Raw genomic sequence first — 21,715 nt, 5'->3', positions numbered from 1 at the left:
AGGATGCTGTAAAGGTAAAGGTTCCCCCACACATGCGTGCTAGTCGTTTCCAACTCTAGGGGCCGGTGCTCATCTCCGTTTCAAAGCTGAAGAGCCAGCGCTTGTCCGAGCATGTCTCCGTGGTCATGTGGCCGGCATGACTAGACGCCAAAGGCGCACGGAACGCCTATTTTTCTACTTGCATTTTTACGTGCTTTCAAACTGCTAGGTTGGCAGAAGCTGGGACGAGTAACAGGCACTCACTCTGCTACGCAGCACTCAGGATTCGACCCACCAAATGCCGACCATCTGATCGACAAGCTCAGCGTCCTAACCCACTGAGCCACCGCGTCCCCAGGATGCTGTAAACAGCTGTAAATGCAGTTTGTTAACATCCTTTTTAAATAGCAGTGCCCAGAATTGGGAATGGTATACCAAGTGGGGCCTGTTCAAGCAAAGTAGAGAATTACTTTCCATTCTTATATTTCTACTTATGCCTTATTATCAGCTGCATCACACAGCTATCTTTTGTTTAATTTGTTCATTTCACTGATTACCCGACCTGCAGGATTTTATAGTTCTCCCATCTTTTCTTCTAAAATATTAGGCAGTCTCCTAAGTTTTATATAAATATTTAAATGTTAATACATAATTGCTTTTTCTGAATCATATGACCAGTTTTATATAACATTTTTTTACTCTTTGTGCTGAAAATAGGTAATAGATATATTTGTTTTCCCCAGCATAAAATGGGGGAAATAGTTATTCCACAAAACTATTTATAAAGTTCTTATAAAATATTGCCCATGAACATAGTACCCAGTTTTTTAGGGATTTTTTTCCTTATGGCATAGCAAAAATATGTCAAGTTATTATAGTTCTTCTCTTTAAGAATTATTTGTAATAAAGGAGAAACATCTTGTTTTCTAAGCTATTTTTGTTTTGGTTATAAGGGAGATTTTTCAGTTAAACACATATTTTCAAGATATTCTAAGTTGTGTTTTTGCTCTAAGAACTGCATAATTGGAAAGGCCGCACCCTTCTTTAGTTGCCTCTGTTTCCAATTAATTACTCATATTCCTGGTGGAATGCTCAAGTTGCAAAATCAGGATGGAAAATGATTGCATAAAACAGTTAATCTCTTTTAAAATCTTAATATATAGGACATACTATAATATATTTGAAGCTAATAAACATAGCAGGGGTTTAATATGTATTGCTTATGGACAGTTATGTACACACATACTTGGTTTCCACTATGGTTTTACATCTGATTTTTAAAATCTTTTTAAAATAATTTAAAAAGGTCACTTATACTGATTAACAAAAAGCTTGCAATGCTGTAAAGAAACAAAATCTAACATTTAAAAAAATAAGCTTGCTTCTAGCATGCAAGATTTCTTAGTAAATCAAAACAAAGGAGACACTAAGCTAATTTTATATTATCCACCCAGAGTTGGTTGAGTGGCTATATAATTTTGGATAGGTAAAATTAAATTGAATAAAGCCCAGTCTTTGCGATTTATCTTTCAGTCTAGAAAAATATTAAAGTTAAGCTAAGAGAGAACCTTGTAGAATCTAGAATGAATGATGGGAAGCTAAGTAATAGTTGACCGTCAGGTTTTGATGCCTGCTATAGTAGCTATTTTTCCCTATCTTCATGTAAACATAGTATTACTTTTTAAGGTTTGTTGGTTTGACTTGCTGATGGTAAAAGAAATGAGTTATGTGGAATATTTTTAAATAGATCAGTTTAGAAGTAGAATAAACTCTGAACCAGTATGGTAAGGTAAAGATAAATCTTAAAAATGAACACTTATCTATATCTATAAACATTTTTATTTGTAATATTAGAATAACGTTTATTAAAACTTAAGACATTTGGTAAAATACGGCTGTACTACTAAATAAGTTTAAAATGTAAACTAAAACAGGCTTATCATTCAGGACAAACTAAATTTCTTCTTTTCATATAATCTAAGAAATTTAAACCCAGATGGACTTTCATTGAGGTGAGGCCAGCTTCTACCCGTGTTTTATAAATAATAATAATAATATTAATAATAATAATAATAATATAATAATAATAATAATAATAATAATAATAATAATAATAATAAGAAGAAGAAGAAGAAGAAGAAGAAGAAGAAGAAGAAGAAGTTGGAAGGGACCTTGGAGGTCATCTAGTCTAACCCCCTGCTAAGGCAGGAAACCCTATACCATTTCGGACAAATGGCTGTCCAGTCTCTTCTTAAAAACTTCCAGTGTTGGAGCATTCACCACTTCTGGAGGCAGGCTGTTCCACTGGTTAATTGTTCTAACTGTCAGGAAGTTTCTCCTTAGTTCTAGGTTGCTTCTCTCCTTGACTAGTTTCCATCCATTGCTTCTTGTCCTGCTTTCAGGTGCTTTGGAGAATAGCTTGGCTCCCTCTTCTTTGTGGTAGCCCCTGAGATATTGGAACACTGCTATCAGTGTTTCTCTGTTCTGCACAGATTGCAGGAGCATTTTATCTGGATGTGAGATCCAGATTGCTGAAAGAAAGATAAATCAGGGTTACTCTCATGTGCTTCAGACACCTCATTTTTGTGAGCAGGCTATAGAAACTGTAATTTTTGCACTCACTTGCGATCAACTGGGTGTCATGGGTTCCCTCCTGAGCCATAAATGCAGCCTTCATGGACTCAATCTTTTTAATTGCTTAGGAATTATTTTTGTACCATTTCTTTAAAATGGAAAAACCTTTGGAACTACAAGCAGCTAGGTGAGTTTGCTTTCAATCCGTTTACTAGAAGAGAAACTATGCCTTTTCAGCTTTGCAAGATCTTCATTTTTTTGCAGCTATTGGCAATAAACAGCAAAAAAATTACTTCAAGACTTTAAAGTTGTTTCTATATAATTTAAATGCTAAGGCTTTGTGAAACTGATTTAAAGAAAGGTTTTGAAACTAGGTTATTTCATGTGTGAAAAAAGTGTTTTGTTTACATTTTAACATATAACAAGACTTTGAAAGTTAATTAGTAAAGCACATGATGGCTTCTTTAAAGGAAACTTTTGAACTGTGTGTGTGAACTGTTTAACTGCTGACTGGTGTTTTAAAATTTGTTACTGAAGATGAACAAACGCCTTTGAAGACAATTGAAATGAATTTTAAGGTGGACTTAAAAATTACAGCTTACAGGAAGGAGATGGAAATACTGGCTGTGAATAGGATGATAGAATAGAATAGAGCTGGAAGGATCTTGGAGGCCTTCTAGTTCAGCCGCCTGCTCAAGCAGGAGAACCTAGACCAGGGGGAGGCAACCTTGGCTCTTTTATGACTCGTGGACTTCAACTCCCAGAATTCTGGGAGTTGAAGTCCATGAGTCATAAAAGAGCCGAGGTTGCCTACCCCTGACCTGGACCATCTCAGACAAGTGACTGTCTAGCCCAGGGGTCGGCAACCTTAAACACTCAAACAGCCACTTGGACCTGTTTCTCACAGGAAAGAAAACATTGGGAGTCACGAAACCCTTTTGACATCTAAAATGAAGGTAACACTGCATATAACCTTTTTACCTTTATGCTGTGTATAAAAAAACTATAGTGTGTTGCATTTATGAAATCAATGAACTGCTACAAAGAAAACAAATTTTTATGCCGGAGAAGGAGAAAAAAAACCACCTTTCTCCTTCATCCCAACAGGTGAAAACAATTTTAGTAACTTATCTACCATCTTTAAATACAGCATAATTGTCCCCATACCTCATCTCTTAATGAAAAAAAAATCAAAATATTTCATTAAACGTTCTTGACTAAAAGTCCAGTAAGGACAACATATATTTATATTTTCTCTCTCTCTCCCTCTCCTTCTCCTTCTCTCTCTCTCCTCTCCCTCTCTCTTTCTCTCTTTCCTCTCTCCTCTCTTTCCTCTCCCTCTCCCTCCCTTTCCCCCCTCTCTCTTCTCCCTCTCTCTCCCTCTCTCCCTCTGTCTCTTTATCTCTTTTCTCCCTCTCTCTTTCTCTCTCTCCCCCTCTTTCTCCTCTCCCTCTCTCTTTTTCTCCCTCTCTCCCTGTCTCTCTCTCCCTCTCTCCGATCTTCTGCTCACCTGGCCAGCTGGCCTCACGCTGTTCTCCGACAAGCTGACACACAATCTTATTGGGCTGGCTCTCCCCTGCCCTTGGTTTGCCAGTCCTCTTCCTCCACTAAGTAAGTAAAAGTGTGTGTTTGTGTGTGTGTGAGAGGGAGGGGGGGAGAGGGAGGGGGGGAAGAGAGCGAGAGCGAGAGAGAGCGCTGCTGCTTCCTGTGGAGACGCAGCAAGGGCAGGGAGCCCACCCAATAAGCTAGTCAGCTTGTCGGAGAACAGCATGAGGCCAGCTGGCTAGGTGACCAAAAGATGTGTGTGTGTGTGTGTGTGTGTGAGAGAGAGAGAGAGAGAGAGAGAGAATGGGGGGGGGAGAGGAGCACAAGTACCTCTCTCTGTCTCTCTCTTTGCAAATGGCGGAGGAGGACTGGGAGCTGCAGTAGAAGGCTGAAAGAGCCACATGCGGCTCCAGTCGTGGGTTGCTGACCCGTGGTCTAGCCTCTTCTTAAAAATCTCCAGTGATGGAGCGCCCACTATTTCTGGAGGCATGCTGTTCCACTGGTTAATTGTCTTCACTGTCAGGAATTTTCTCCTTAATTCCAGCTTGCTTCTCTCTTTGATCAATTTCCAACCATTGTTTCTTGTCCTGCCCTCTGGTGCTTTGGTGAATAACGTCAACCCTTTTTCTTGGTGGCAACCCCACAACTACTGGAACACTACTATCATGTCGCCTCTGTTTCTTCTTTTCTTTAGGTTAGCCAAAACCAAGTCCTGCAGCTGTTTTTGCTTTCACTTGAAAGGATATTAAGGATAAATTTAGTGTGGTCTCTCTTGATCAAAATTCTAGTCTGTGGTAGAAGCCCTGGAAGGACTTCTATCATTTTCCTACAGCTATGTTCTGTTAGTGACAGGAATCCTGTTTTTTTTAATCCTGACATAGTAATTGTTTATACTTTTACACTTGTTTACACTTATTAAATAATTCTGTTTACGCTCAGTGTAAGCATCTCAAGAGGGATAAAGTTCTTCCTATACAAATTGTTTTGAGCTAGTTGGAAAATCTAACTAGTGGTAGATGAAAAGAAAAAAATAATTATTATTCCTTTCCATACAGTTCCTTACACACACACACCCAAGAACAAAAAGTTTGCTACAGAGCAGGAAAGAATCTGTGTACATTGCCTCTTTCCCTCCATTGAGGAAGCATTTTTAATGGCCCCTACAGATGGAAAAGAAATTGGATCCAGATAGTTAAAAGATAGACAGTTATCACCATTCCTGTGGGATATATGCCTGTTTTATTTAAGAAAACAAGTTTCATGGTCTTTAAATTTGCTAATGAAGAAAAAAGGAGCATTTTGAAGTGAAGATAGTCAACTGAAAACTGAAAAAGAACTACATATAAGGTAACTAAATTGTAATTGTGGTGAATATGTGGTGTGATACTTGTCAATTCTTATGGAGAAGAGTGACAAATTTTAGGAAGGAAAAGGTACTAAGTAGTAATTTGTAGCTATGGAGACAAGTCTTGCAGTAAGATAACTAGCTAGCTAGATACACACATATATACAGATTTACTTACAGAAAGTTTTCTTTTAAAATTCTTATTCTTTTAATAAATAAAGCTAAATAACTAAAACTTTATGAATCCTGTATTCCACAGGACCATTTTCTTCTGATTTCATTTTAGGTAATTTAATGTTATGTAGTATATTTCTAAAATCCAACTTAAAGACATTATTATATAATAGGTTAGGTTTTTTCCTTTTACATAACATTTTATACAATAACAATTTAGTTAAATACATATAATATGCTAAGTAATATTAAGTGCAGTGTTCTTAAATAGCAATAAAATTATTTTTGAAAAATATTTTATTACAGATTAGAAAATAAAAGTAACTTTGTGGGGACAGAGATAACAACAACAACAAAACAACAACAACAACAATATAATAATAGTAATAATAATAATAATAATAATAATAATAATAATAATAATAATAATAATAATAATAATAATATGATGATGATGATGATGATGATGATGATGATGATGATAGGGAACTTGGAGGTCATCTAGTCCAATCCCCTGCTCAGGCAGGCAACCCTATACCGTTTCAGACAAATGGCTGTCCAGTCTCATCTTAAAAACTTCCAGTGTTGGAGCATTCACAGCTTCTGGAGGCAGGTTGTTCTACTGGTTAAGTTGGCAATCAGTTCAGGTGATTCCCACAGAATGGAGCGAGGGAAATTCGGTGTCATTTATAGCAAGTTATAATCAGACTTATAATCAGTCCAGTCCAGGTCACACATACTTTATACTCTCACTCAATTCGCAAAATACTTATATTGATGGCAAATACACTGAAATCTGGAAGCCTGTAATCAATGAGTATTTAGGCATGGGTTAATATTATCTTTCCACCATTCAGAGACTTTGTTCATAGTGGTCAATGCAATGTGCACTGATTTGAAAATAGCATAGACAGTGCAGAATTAATAACTTACCCAGTCACTAGAACCTATAATAAAGTAGATTTATTACAAATCCAGATTCTATCAGAATAGAATAGAGCTGGAAGGGACCTTGAAGGTCTTCTAGTCCAGCCTCCTGCTCAAGCAGGAGCACCTATACCATCTCAGACAAGTGACTGTCCAGTCTCTTCTTAAACGTCTGCAGTGATGGAGTTCCCACGATTTCTGGAGGCAAGCTGTTCCACTGGTTAACTGTCCTCATTGTCAGGATGTTTCTCCTTAATTCCAGGTTGCTTCTCTCTTTGATCAGTTTCCAACCATTTTTTCTTTTCCTGCCCTCTGGTGCTTTGGTGAATAATGTGGCCCCTTTTTCTTGGTGGCAACCCCTCAAATACTGGAATACAGCTATCATGTCTCCCCTATTTCTTCTTTTCTTTAGACTACTCAAACCCAAGTCTTGCAGCTGGTTCTTTGTATGTCTCCAGGCCTTTAATCATCTTAGTTGCTCTTCTCTAAATTTTCTCTAAATACTCAACAACTTTTTTGTGATATGGTGACCAGAACTGGCTGCAGTATTCCAGGTGTGGTCTTGCTAGGGCAGGGGTGTCAAACTGCCAGCCCATGGGTCAGATGCGTCATGCCGAAACTGCGCCCACTCCATTGCCGGCAATGGAAGAAAAGTCACAATACGTTGCGACACGTCACATGACATTGTGAGTGACACCCCTGTACTAGGGTTTTATAAAGCGGTACTAATAGTTCACATGATCTTGATTCTATGCCTCTGATTATACAACCCAGGATTATATTAGCTTTTTTGGCGGCTGCTGCACACTGCTTGCTCATAGTCAAGTGATTGTCCACTAGGACTCCAAGGTCCCTCTCACAGTTACAGTTTTTGAGCCAGGTCTCACCCAATCTGTACTTGTAACTTTGATTTTTTCTGCCTAAATGTAAAACTTTGCTTTTCTCCACACTGAAACTCATTTTGTTGGATAGGGCCCATTGTTCAAGTTTGTCAAGATCTTTTTTGGATCCTGAGTTTGTCTTCTGGGGTGTTGGCTACATCTGCCAGTTTGGTGTCATCTGCAAATTTGATGAGTTCCCCTTCAATTCCTTCATCTAAGTCATTTATGAAGATATTGAAAAATGCTGGGCCTATGATGGAACCTTGTGGTATCCCACTGCTTACTTCTCTCCATGTGGATGTAGTGCCATTGAGGACTACTCGTTGAGTACAGTTTGCTAGACATCTTGACAATAGATATGAAATCTCTCTGACCATTTATTGAGTCAAATCCATTGAAAGTTCTGAATTCTGAGTCCATGTGAGGTATATATATTTAAAGCTTCCTGTTTTTCGTGCTATATTTTGTGCAGTACAGTTAAGAAAAGCCATTCTATCACTAGCAATATCTGTTTCAATTAATTAACAGTTCATTTGCCTGAGATTGGGTCTAAACCACCATAATAGTTAAAAAATAAAATAAAAGTCATGCATAACAAACATTTTACTGTATACTACAATGGCATTCAGGCAAAATTCAGAGACCAACTTGTGTTGTTTAGATTTTTGAAGTCCAGGAGTATGTACATTTTTAATATATGAGCCTCTAGAAAGAGTTGAAACAGAAGTCTTATGAAAATACTTTGTTATATTATTATTGTATTTTAACAATTTTATTATTGGAATGTAATCTGTTGGTCTCTTATAGAAACTAGGTGATGCTATTACTTGACAGTTTTTTGTGATCTACAATAAGATGAAATCACTAATTACAACTAATTGTAATGAAATTCAATTTAGAAAATTTCAGCTTTGTTTAAATTCCATAAATAACAGACAGTAGGTGTTAGGTAATAAAGAAGTAATAAAAACAATTATACCCTGAAATATTTGAGTAAACTAGTTTTTAATGCAGGCTTCAGTTAAAGCTAACAAAAATAAAATATTTTATTTATTAATTAAAATGTTTATGCCAATATTATTTATTTCTGGATAAGCAGAATGTTACAGCCCAAACAAAATTTTAACAGAACATTTCTTATACCCTAACAATTCATACGCTCAACTTATTAACTATAAATGTGCTCAGTATTTCTGAAATTATTATACATTTGGCCCACACTGGATGTTTTCTATTTTCTGTGTTTTCTATTATTCCATCAAATTAAAACTAAATGGTATGTAGATAGGGCTGATTTGTTAGAATGCCAGATTTCTAGGAATTACCAGACAATTTTGGGGTCTGATCTAAAATATTTTTTGCTTACCAATTGAATTTGTGTTTGTATTTGTTTAAGTATTTAGAGATGAACATGCCTCAGACTTTTAACACATAAACATTTAACAAAGCTCAAAGAGCATCAAGAACCTAACAAAAGAAATGTATTAAAAGTTGCTTTTTGTTATTTCTGTTAATCTGTTATTCATGCAATACTATTTCTGTCTCTAGAACCCAGTCTTTATGGCTCTTTTTTAGATTTGATGGCATATATCATGAAGTTGGTGTAACATTTCTGAAATTGGAAGGGCAAATAGTTCTGAGAACCTGAATGAAACAGGATGAGCCTAATTTCATTTGCTAGCCTACTTTAATGCTTGGAAAACAAAACACATACAATTTTAAATTGAAATTTACATTTTAAAAGATTTTTACATTGTCATACATGGAAGTTCTATAATACAATAAATTGGGTCCAAAATATTAAATATTAAAATTATGAGAATCATTAAAGGGAAGTTTCATTAAGCAAGAATTTTACAACTCTCATTTCATTGCTTGAAGTATTGGAGAATCATCCTCTCAGAGGTGGGGCTGCACTTCTCCTGCATGTTGTCGGACATTGTGTGCACATAGAGGATGACATTTCCAACAGAACTGATGTTAAAACGAAGCAGCTGATGTTTTGTTTCAGTGGCATTCGTTGTGGAGCTATCATCTGCACATATCTATGCTTGCTTATGTGATGTGAGGAGGCCCTTAAAGCTGCAATACTAAACCTATAAGGACATGTAGTGCTTTGATGGCTCAGACAGGATATTTGTGTAAGCACTGCTCTGTTAAATACTTTATAACACATGGCAGTTGAAAACAGTGTAAGTATGGGGCTCTTGGTGCTCTCTGAGTTTGGTGATTTTCTTGCAGACATTTCATTATCAAACTAGGTAACATCATCGGTGTTAGAAGGAAGTGGGAGTTTGCTCTCTCCCCCCTCCCCCCACCAAACTTCTGCTACAGATATTGGGTGCTCTTGGATGAAAGAACCAACAATTTACTTTCTTTGGTTGTATGTTTTATAGAATCTCTTTCCCTTCACAATGTTTATTTTGTCAATGAAAATGAAGAAAATTGTGTGGAGGGCACTAATGGATTAAGCCTTTCTCACAGAGCACCTTTATTCTCAAGTTGTTCCCTTTCATTTTTTGCCTTAATTTTAAACATACTTGTTATGAAGTGAAAATTCAGAATGACTGTTTTCCATAGCTCTCTCACTCATGAATAGAATTCCGGATGTTTATATTGTTGTTAAAAAATAAACTTCTACAAATGCTTCTACTTCTACTTTGCTGAGGAACAACACTGGGCTCTCAGGGAAGTAATGGAGAGTTAGGGTGAAGTAGAAAAGAAAGAAAGACAACTATTCAGATGGTACATAATTTATTAAAGTTTAATATGGCTAAATTTCTACATAGCAGAATAAGTGTGGATGCAATCCAATGAATAGACAGTCAACTGTGGGATTCATTCTCAAAATATAAGAAATAAACTCTTTTATTACTCTGCTGCAATGATAATATAGACGTTATCTGAGTGTACTTGAATTATCATAAATCTCTTTTGATTTTCATATTTGTGAATTGTCTGCCATTTTAATATTAAATTTGACAAACTTTAAACAAAACGTAAGATAAAATTACAGGCTTTTTCTGTTTTTCTTACAGTTCTATCTTCAAGACACTAAGAGCAGTAATGGTACCTTTATAAATAGTCAGCGATTGAGCAGAGGATCTGAAGAGAGTCCACCATGTGAAATTTTGTCTGGTGATATTATACAGTTTGGTGTAGATGTAACAGAGAACACACGGAAAGGTAAGAATATGGATCACTTTTTTCTCTTCTGCCTTTGTAATATCAAGTACATTTCATCACAAAATAAGCTTTAAACAAACACAGACTGTGGATGTTTGAGCTCGATATTGTAAAGCATTGTCTTTAATGAGTTTCTTCAAGAAGTGAGGCAAGTATACCTTACTTTCTCAGATGATGATGCTCTCCCTTTTATCCAGTGGTTATTCTACCTGAGCTAGTTGGGATAAGTGCAGTGCTGATTTAGAAATCACCCTGATTGGAGCAACTTTATAGACTTCTTGGAATTCATGAGGGTTGTCTTAGGTTATATCTGGCGATGCTTATAGTTGGACACTATAACTAGAGCTTTTATTCTGCGACTGTATTACCTTTAGCCTGCCAGGTGAGAGTGGGTTTGAGAGGCATCATTTACATTAATTCCTTTCTTTCTGAAATAAGTTACAGAAGGCGAAACTGGAAGACCCTCTGGAGATTAGAGTATTACAATGAAATTATTGGGATAAGTTAGGGAAATTGGGGTGTGCTACATAAGATAAGCAAACATGTTTCTCTTTTTTGCCCATTACCAGGGAAGCCGTTGGTTTTCTATGTAGCAGCAGTTATGAGCTGGATAGGGTTTAATAGGTCAACAAAGCAGAGTAGGGTAGAAAGCAGATGGTCTCTAGACTAAGAATTCAGTGTAGTTTGGATGAGACACCATACCTCTTAAGCAGTCAGTTTTATATCTTAGGGAAGGAACTTTTGGATTCAGCTTATACAGACAGTTTACAACAGTTCATTCAGCACTGAAAAAAGTAACTTATGACTATTTTTCATACTTATGACTGTTGCAGCAAACCCCCCCTCCACGGTCTCGTGATTTACGTTTGGATGCTTAACAGTTGGTTCATATTTATGATGGTTGCAGTGTCCCATCATGTGATCACCTTTTGCAATAACAACTTCAGTTATTCACTTAACAAATGTGGCAAGAAAAGTCATAAAATGGGTCAAAACTCACTTAACAAATTTCTCACTTAACAACATAAATTTTGGGCTCAATTGTGGCCCTACGTTATGGACTAGCAGTACTAGGATGCTTAAAAAACAGAATAAGAAATACTTTTATTCAGCTTAAGCTAACACACTGATTCTTTATAGAATGATTTTAAAATATTATTTATAAACCAAATTTATTAGACCTTTCAAAGATATGAAGTAGTGGCCTTATAAATTTGGTGTACTTATTTAAACGAATTTATTTGTTTGTTTATTTAAATAAATATATTTTAAAATATTCCTCAATTGTATCTGAATTGGATGCAACTGTATGTACTTGTTTTCAGGTTACATTTGAAAAGTCTTTGAAAATTACACCGATCTAGAATGTAATAATAATAAAATTGGTGGATGAAAAATTATGTCTTTTCTACAAAGCTGTAGTGGTTGCCACTTGTTTCTAAGTGCAGCTCAGTTACAGCCTTACTATTATTCAACATTATGACTTTCTTTTCATCTATATTTTTTGGGCAGTAGCATTTATAACATCATTTTTATCACTGTCATCACCATATGTATCTCTAAAATGCTTTTTCCAACTTTACGTTACTTAGTATTCATCTAAAATCTCGCATTCGTGATTTTTTAGCAGCTATGGTGGCTTAGTAGTTAAAATGCAGTATTGCAGGCTAACTCTGCCAACAGCAGGCGTTCGAGCCTGACCGGCTCAAGGTTGACTCAGCCTTCCATCCTTCCGAGGTCAATAAAATGAGGACAAGATTGTTGGGGGCAATAGGCTAACGTTGTAAACCACTTAGAGTGGGCTGTAAAGCACTGTGAAGCGGTATATAAGTCTAAGTGCTATTGCTGTTAGTGGGTTTTGCTTTTTGTCTCATACTGAAGCAGATTCAATTGAAACAAATTCAAAAGTGCATACAATACTTTTTCAGGGCAGATTACTAATTCTCATGAGTTGATACTCTAACTCATGAGAATTTCTTGATAATGAAAACTTGGCTCTTCGATGGGGTTGTTAATTTAACTGGGTTTTAGATTTATTCTTGGGGCTTGAATTTAATTGTTTTAATTGTTTTTAATTTTTTGTATTCATGGTTTTAACTGCCCTGTAAACAGCCCTGAGTCCTACAGGAATAGGGCGGTATACAAATCCAATAAAATAAATAAATAAATAAATAAATAAATAAATAAAGAAAGAAAGAAAGAAAGAAAGAAAGACAGTTTTCTAGAGAGCTTCTCAGAATTTGAAAATAATTTTATTGCCACAGAATAACGTGCATGGCATTTTAAAATTCTTCCATGGTACTTAAAGCAAGGCTGAGGAACTGCCCTTTAAATGATATTGACATACATCTTCCAATTGCTATAGCCTATGTGATCACTGGGGAGAAATGCTAACTGTTATTCAGTAATAAATAAAATCAATAGGGTTCCTTTCCTTAGCCTTGTTTATCATTGTTACCAAACAATTTCCTAGTTTTATTTTTGTCTATTTTTCTTAGCTATTTTTAAGTCTTTTACATCGGGGAATTGATCAATTTTTATTGTTTTTGTTCTGCACTTGTGAAATGATCTGCTGGGTGTTTTTGTGATCCCAGATGAATTATCTGAAAATTGTTTCAATTTTCTAGGAGATGTCAGAATATTTCAGAATTGGATCCATAGCACAAGGTGGGAAATAGTATGGGACTTGGGTCTTCCAGATATTTTTAAATGGCTTGCTACTTTTTATTTCTTGGAAAGAGAATATTTGATCTTTCTTTTTCCTGAAGTGTTCAGTTTTCATCTGTGTATTGCTTTTGTCCCTTCAAGGTAACATTATTGCAATTATAATAAATTGCTTTAATAATGTAATTTGTAGTAACTGGATACTTAGAACTTAAAGTCTTAATTTTTTTACAGTTACTCATGGATGCATTGTCTCAACAATAAAACTATTTCTCCCTGATGGTATGGAAGCTAGGCTACGGTCAGAGTAAGTGCAATTTCAACATTATTTTAGTGTCCAATATATTCGGATATTAGAGAATTACCCTATATATAAGGATAGTCTGTTTTTTATTGAAGAATGTTAATACATGAGCTATGGCTGGCATGCTTGAATAGCCCATTTTGAGAGATAATAGGAATATTATCTTTTTTGGTAAATGGTTTTTTATATATTGGAGTACAGTTTGGAGTATTCAATATGATGTATCTATTTAATATAAACAGTTTGGACAATGCAATGTTATTATTGCATGACAAACCAAGATTTCTGAAATTTTTTATTGAATTTTTTAAATATAATGCATAATTTTGTGCATCTGTGAAATCTTATAGAATATAGCACAGTATAATAGTAATTTCTAGAATGCTAATACATAACAAATGCTGTACTTCCCAAAATAATTATCTAATAATTGGGAAGGTACTCATACATTCCTTGATAAAAAAAAGATGTTAAAAGCAAAGAACTGAGCAAAAGATTCCAGTGAATGCAGGCATGGTGTTAACATGAATATTAGCATAAAGAAACACTAATATAAACATTTGCCTCCTTTTTTCTTTCCTCATTCAATCATTTCTTCATCTTTCTTAATCTTCATAAAGTTTTAAGGCAATCATGCAGCTACCTCTTCCATTTATTTCATTTCCATCCTATATTTTTTCTTTCCCCTTTTTTCTGTTTCTTGATAAAAGGAAGGAGGCAATTTTGTAATTTTATTTCTCTAGGGTCTGCATTTGTATGTAAGACAATGGTTGATATGTGCAGATAGAAATCAGTTAACCTGATATCTTAGTTATTCATTAATATTTTTTTCTCTTAATCCTATCATTTGGGGGGAGGAGATATCTATATCTATATCTATCCTCTTTGCTAAATATGGTGGAAAGATTTTTAATTGATAAATTTTGTTTTCTCCACCCTATAGTGTCATCCATGCTCCATTACCAAGTCCTGTTGATAAGGTAAGCCTCAGAACATTTCTCCTTCGGTACCCCAGGATGACAAGGGAGACAGGATATTTCTCACAGATCAGGCCTATGATTTATTGTTTTATATAATTCCTTAACCCTTCAAACTTAAACTAATGATACTGCAGTATAAATGTAGATGCCTTTTTGTGGTATTCCTGTTTAAGATAAATACACATAAATAAAAAGTTATTGGGTGGTCAGTGCTTCCTGTTGTGCTTTTTGCCTTTTGTCAACATTTTTAATTATTTCAGATTACTTAATGAAGGCAGATTAGCATCACTTAAATAACTGTTTCACTTGCTGTGGCACAAAATACATTAAATTGCATGGGATAGCCTTTAATTACTATATCAAATAGATATTTGTATTACTATAATTTTTGAATCCTCATGTCATCAGTTAATTAAAAGATTAATTTAAATATTTTTAAATTTTAACCAACATTAAAAGATTAAATTTTATTCCTGAATTTTGTTATCTGCTGAGAAACTAAAACAAAGTTTTGGTGTTGTTATAGTATACTGCTTATGTTTTACATTATTTAGAATGTATGGACAGTTTCAAGAGTTGTAGCAATAACAATCTAATTATCAATACTCTTGATGTCTGATCTTCATACTAATAGAGGCTAGGTTAAATACCAATGTGGATTTGAAAGTTGACTTTTGCAGTGCAGGTACATTCTTGTGTACTTTTGCAGTTGGCCATGTAAAAACAATTTCTTGAACATTAAACATTCCAGCACAATGACTAATTGTATATTAAGTACTCTACCAAGGTAATAAGCATTTTACTAGATTATCTTCTTCCATATAAGGAAGAAAACTGAGCCCTAGAGAAAGCTGCATTACATTTTTTTCCTCTTTTATTAGACTTAATACTATGTTGCGTGTGTGGCTTTTCTTAGATTTATATTGTCTGTATATCTGGACAAAGTTGTTAAAACTGTATGTATTAAAAAGGGATTTTGATTGGCATGTGATGTAGAAGTCATTCCATGTTCAAACTCATTTTTATGAATGTCATATGTTATTACATTTGATTTCTCCTGTGTTTATATTGCCTCATACAAATTATTCTGAATACAAAAAATAATAACCCCAATTTTCTTTGTAAAAGTTTACAAATTCAAATTCATTTCTGATTTCTTTTCTTATTGAATCAAAATGTATATAGTGGTGCATAGCATTTTGAGAAACCTTTTGAATTTTGAGTATTTTTGCATAAATATGACCTAAAATGTTCTGTTTTTCATACAGTTAGATAAAAAGATCCCAATTAAATAAATCAAAAACATTACACATGTTCATTTGTTTACTTTAATCCTATTTGTACTATTCTGAACAATTCTATCCATTTTTTATATAACTTTGATGATGTTACTTAATCTGGTAGTGAAACATCCACAGGAAAATAAGCAAGCTAAAAAGTAAAAATGTAACAATTCAACACTAAGCTACCTGTATCCTCTATTATTGGAACATAACACAATCCTTCAGATACTTTGGAAATAACTTATCATACGCATACTCACTACTTCCAACCATTCATTATGAACTTTTGCTTCTAGGCTCCTTACCGTTTTAATTACACTCCTTTGAATATGTTACAATTTGACAATGCCCTTCCTACCCAAAATTGGATGCAGCGTTCCAGGTGTGGTCTAAGTCAGACTGTCTGACCAATGGAGAAAACAGAGGATCAGTGACTTTTTTTTAATCTTACACTATATTTCATTTGAAGCAGCGCAAGATTCTTTTCTTTTTCTTGCAACTGTATCAGGCTGATCTGCCAAGACACCCAGATCCTTTGTGAATATACTTCTGTCAGTATCATTCTTCCATCCTATATCCTTGCCTTTGATTTTTCCTACGTAAATGTGGGTCTTTCTGTTTTATCCCTATTGAAAGTCTTACTGATATCTGCCCTTCATTCCATCTTATTACAATGTTCCTAAACTTTGATACTAGCCTGTAAGTTGTTTGCTACAAGTCCATGTTTGTATCATCTGCTATTTTCATAATTATATTTAACCCCTAATATAATCCATAAATATGTTGAACAGCATGGGGCTTAGAATGGATCCTATGAGGTATCACTTGATTCTTCTTCCCCCCCCCCTCAGCTTTATACAGAGTCATTGTCATAGAGTCATTGGTACAATCTGTTCTGTATCCATCCATCCATCCATCCATCCATCCATCCATCCATCCATCCCTATATCTATCTATCTATCTATCTATCTATCTATCTATCTATCTATCTATCTATCTATCTATCTATCTATCTATCCATCTATCCGTCTGTCTATCTATCTATCTATCTATCTATCTATCTATCTATCTATCTATCTATCATCTTTTATCCTTCTAATTTTGAAATGGCCTGTCTCCTTCACATAGGTTTCCTATCCTCTTTACTGCAATCTCACAGGAGATTTTGTCAAATGCTTTGTTAAAATCAGAGTATAGTTTATCTACCACTCTCATTGTCAACTAAACTGGTTATATTGTAATTAAAGGAGAATAGATAGATTTGACATTACTTGTTTTTAATAAATCTCCATTTTGGTTTCTACTATCAATTTAATAGTCTGTTCCAGAGCTTTCCCCCCACTATTTGTGGTTACCTAGGTTTTCTTTTTTGTTACTCTTGGGTGGTGGAGTCATGTAATTTCTAGTGTAAAATGCATGATGTAAGATAAAAACTGTTTTTCAAGTCTGAGAGCTCAAAATATAAAAATGGATACCATTAATAGAATGTGCCTAACTGATAGTACATACTGTACCTCCATAGTGATTACAGCCATTATCCATTTCTTATGTATTCTCTCAGCTCATGCGAAACTCTATATTACTATGCTTCAATTTCTCTTTCTATACTATCTTGATTCCCAAAATGGAATCATTTTCCTCCCAAGTTTGCCATTGCTTTTACCTCTTGAATGTTTTTTCTTATTGCTTAGCAGTGAAGTAGAAAAAAAAATCCCCTTGTATCTTCTTCTTGGAAATAAAACAATTTTAGGGACCTTTCCTCTTGGCAAAGTCAGTCTACTAATCGAGGTCCATGTAATTGAAGTTTCCCCTTATTATGTTTTGCCTTCATAAAAATTCTGGGAAGCATTGTCTGGTCAATAAGGACTTTATACAGATTATCTGTCTTGCTTGGTGGTCAATAGCACATCTCTATAATATAGTCTTTTTTTCCAATTTCTTGTATCTTGAAGAATTGCTTCAGGCTTTGCACAAATGAGCATCACCTTGTGTTTTATTAAAATAATCTGACTTTTTTCAGCTTGAAAAAAAGTTCTGCTTCAAGAGTCATCTTTACTTTAAAAAGATGGATTGTTTAAAGTAGCAGCATCTTTATATAGCTCGTGCTTTAAGAAAAAGCAGAGGATCGACGTTTGATCTTGAGTGAGCTCTGAAACACTTCTTGCAAATAATTTCTCCTGCATGTTAATTTGAGAGAATATCAACAATGACAAGATATCCACTTGATATAGTATGAAGAAGTTATTTGTAAAAGTTAAAAGAAAGGAAGCTGCACAATCAAAATAAGGAACAGAATTTTTAGTGTAATATTTTATTAGGGCTACCCATTCTGAGGTAGCCCTAATACACATAGAAGAGGTGTATTAAATTCCTTTTTGGTGTTACTTGGAGGTTGTCTGAAATTTTGCAGCTTAAATCTGGTAGCCCAGAATTTATAGAAAATATTAATATAAGGCCCTAAAGAAGTTGAAATCTGACACCAGAGGAATAATAGAGGCTTTTGTTTCCCATTTTTACAGGTTGCTGCTAACACTCCCAGTATTTACTCTCAGGAACTGTTTCAGCTTTCTCAGTATCTTCAGGTAATATTGTATGTACAGTTCTATATAAAGTTCTGAAGTTCTATGAAGTTCTATGAACTTCAGACTTATAAAACTATATTATAAAATTTAAATAAGAGTTCTAATATGATAGTTATGTAAGAAATTAGGCTGAAGCTTGATAATCATGTTCTGCTAATATGTACAACTAAAGTTCTTGCTGTAAAACTTAAAAGATTGCTAATCTAAGACCCCAGGTGCACAACTAAATAACAGCATAGCTTTAGTCATAGTTGTCAAATTAGCTATATTAATCTGAACATATAGCTATAATATAAATAACAATAGTGGTAAAATGTTAACATTCCAGTCTCCCCCCCTTGCTGTTTATTATATTCAAAGTCATACATAGCATGGGGCCTCGATATTTAGGGGACTGCCTCTCTTTTTTTTGATGGATACATCTAGCCATCCTATCAGACTCAGCAGAGAAGGTATATGGGTTCCATCTACTAGAGTATTTCATCTGGCGGAACCCTGGAGGAGAGCCTTTTCTATCATGGCATCTGCCCTATGGAACATCATCCCTTCAAAGTTAGATTGGCCTTGACCCTACTAATTTTCCAGAAAATTTAAGGATAAGTTCAAAGTATTATTATCTACATGGCCTGTTGAAAAGAAAAGAGTGAGGTGTGCCATCTAGTGGCTGTTTGTGAAGAGACCAGTAATCCTTTCATAGGAAGTGGGTGTTATTTTCAGAATTCTGTAACTGATGTTTGATAACTGAACTGCTTTGTTTTCCTTGTAGCAGAAATAGCCTGATATATTTATTATTATCATGAAAGGTTTACAGCAAAAGGAACACAAACATTTGTAAATGGCCCAAACATAAGTTGTACATATATATCAGCACTCGTATATCAGCAGTCTGGAACTCCATATCAGTTGCAGAAAGCAATATTTTCCCCTAGGTGGTTATTTATTAATTTAAATCTATTGACTGCCAACTCCAGTGGTTTCCAGGACTGTGCCGCTAACTTGCACTACTAGAAGTCATAATAATTATATTTAACTTTAGCACGCATAAGGTATCTTGAAGTTATGAAGCACATTAAAATAATGCATCCATTGTTTTGAAGTTATTCTGATCATTATACTAAAGAGAGAGAAAAAGAAAAGCTGTTACCAAAACTTATCTGTCTCCAGTAATGCTTATGTGTATAATTATGGCGAGGCTGAAAAAAAGTTAAGATATATGCAGAGCTTTTCATTGCAGCATTTTTGCACAAACAAATCATTCTACGTGCTTCTGAATATCTTGCCATATAAGTCTGATTATATTAAACGGGTGTCTGTATAGATACCATATATGATGTTACCTGCTTACTGGAAAGAAGGGGACTATCATACCATATTAAAACGTGTTCCTGTGCCAAGTATTTGAAACCAACAGAAAAGAAATCAGTTTTAGGCATGAGCAGTGAGTTCTAAAAGGCAACATTCCCATTTTAAACTGTTACTTTTAAATTTTTCCTTAAAATAAACATCATAGATACGTAAAAGAGAAAGTTAAAACAGCATCCATGCAGAATTTTAAATATTAAATAATGTTATTTGCTGCTGTTAAAACTAAAGAGGTTTTTGTTGTTGTTGTTGTTCAATGCAGGAGGCCTTACATAGGGAACAAATGTTAGAACAGAAGTTGGCCACTTTACAGCGGTTGCTAGCTGTGACACAAGAGGCATCAGATACAAGCTGGCAGGTATTTTGTCCCATTCCCTTCCCCCTTTCATTAACATGATAGTACACCTGCTTATTTATCAAAATTATAGAACTCTGCTGATTAATTTAAACTTTGTGGGGATACTATGTGAATTTCTATTGTTAATATTGTTTCTATTATATTACTGGTGTTGATTTAAGGACATGTTTGGATTTCTTTTTTAACAGGCTTTGATAGATGAAGATAGACTTCTATCAAGGTTAGAGGTTATGGGAAACCAGTTACAAGCTTGTTCAAAAGTAGGTTCCGTACTCGGTTAAGACGTCTAGCTTTTGGGAACTTACTAATATAAAAATATTTATTATTTGTTTAGTGGCAAACACAAGAAGACCCTTGCTAATTTAGTCCAAAGATCTATCTGTTCCCTTTTCCCAGAGTGACCAAGTAGGTGCTTCTGAAAAGTTTACATGCAAGGAATGAAATATTCCCACACTATGTTGTCTTCCCTTTAGCAACTGTTACTAAGTAACACAACATCTCTGAATATAGAGGCTTTATCAATAAAAATGCCTAATATTCCCTAATAGATGTTTCCAGAATTAACTGTTTAATAGTTAGTTTTAAATCTGTCTAAACCTATGAGTATCATCATTTCCAGCCACCATCTTGCCATGCTAACAAAAGTATTAATATAAAGTTGAGCTTAAGGATCCTGTTACTATTTCAGTATTTTGTTTTTACTCTGTTGTTTTAGTTGTAATCCAAGTTATGTTGTAGTATTGAAGACACCTTCAGAGTCAATTTGAAGCGACTTGTGCCTGGTGATGAACAGCTCCTGAAAGATTAGGTCTTCTTGCTGCCACTCCCACCACCCCTTTGCTACAGACCTCTTTCTCCCGTTACCACCAACTTTCTGGGGACGAGAAGAAGGCTGAAAGAGAAATCCTTGCCCTACCTAAGTCTGGCTAAATGGCAGAGAGAGAGAAACCAAACAAAACACTGGGGATCAGCAGCTTAGCTAAACAGTGGTATGCTAGAAGGTCACCAGTTATCTCCAGGATTGAAACAAATCAGCTTTATTAAAGGTCCCCAAAGAAGTTGAGCTTCCAGTTACACAATGCATAGATAAAAAAAAGTTAAAACCACCCCATCCTTAAACAATTCTAGCTATAGAGAAACTATTTCCAGTCTCACCTGAGGTAATCCTTCTCATCCAGGATTCCAATCGACTCTCTTACCCTCTCCCTAGTCTTCTTACATCCTAGTTTCTCTTTTGGGAAATTTTGGAAATTTCCCCTTCAAAGGAACTGGTATTTCCTTCCCCCCCCCAAATATGTAGTTTTGGATCATTTACCTTATTAATAAATGACCAGGTCTAATGTTCTTTTTTTAAATTCGGTTCTCTTTGTCTACTTTTAGGATTTGGGTGGAGAACATCATGTTTTAGGTCATATTTATGCAGCAATATTGAAAATTCAAAACACTTCACTAATCTTCTACATAAAATAGAAAGTTGAGACCAGATGCACACAGTTTAATACATTCTGATTGTATTTTAATATTTGCATGTAAAGAAGAATGGACTAGTTTATATTATAGCAGTTTTAAAA

At 34.9% G+C, this 21,715-nt stretch overlaps 1 protein-coding gene across 17 annotated transcripts in view; it reads left to right on the top strand.

Moving 5' to 3' along the window:
* The window catches only part of SLMAP (sarcolemma associated protein), an 83,612-nt gene that overhangs the window by 23,822 nt on the left and 38,075 nt on the right, over nucleotides 1-21,715 (top strand). For 16 of the 17 annotated variants that reach the window (XM_083353854.1, XM_083353868.1, XM_083353860.1 and 13 more), the window contains exons 3-8: nucleotides 10,464-10,611; nucleotides 13,510-13,582; nucleotides 14,523-14,559; nucleotides 18,362-18,424; nucleotides 20,049-20,144; nucleotides 20,333-20,404. In XM_083353854.1, the coding sequence (XP_083209980.1) occupies nucleotides 10,464-10,611; nucleotides 13,510-13,582; nucleotides 14,523-14,559; nucleotides 18,362-18,424; nucleotides 20,049-20,144; nucleotides 20,333-20,404 (489 nt within the window). Of the gene's footprint in view, nucleotides 1-10,463; nucleotides 10,612-13,238; nucleotides 13,279-13,509; nucleotides 13,583-14,522; nucleotides 14,560-18,361; nucleotides 18,425-20,048; nucleotides 20,145-20,332; nucleotides 20,405-21,715 lie in introns of those variants that run through there. The other variant, XM_083353858.1, reaches the window with a different exon arrangement.

Source organism: Vipera ursinii, assembly GCF_947247035.1.
Source record: "Vipera ursinii genome assembly, chromosome: 2".
Classification (NCBI taxonomy): domain Eukaryota; kingdom Metazoa; phylum Chordata; class Lepidosauria; order Squamata; family Viperidae; genus Vipera; species Vipera ursinii.
Note: the sequence above shows the minus strand (reverse complement) of the source record. Positions and strands in the feature narration are given on the sequence as shown.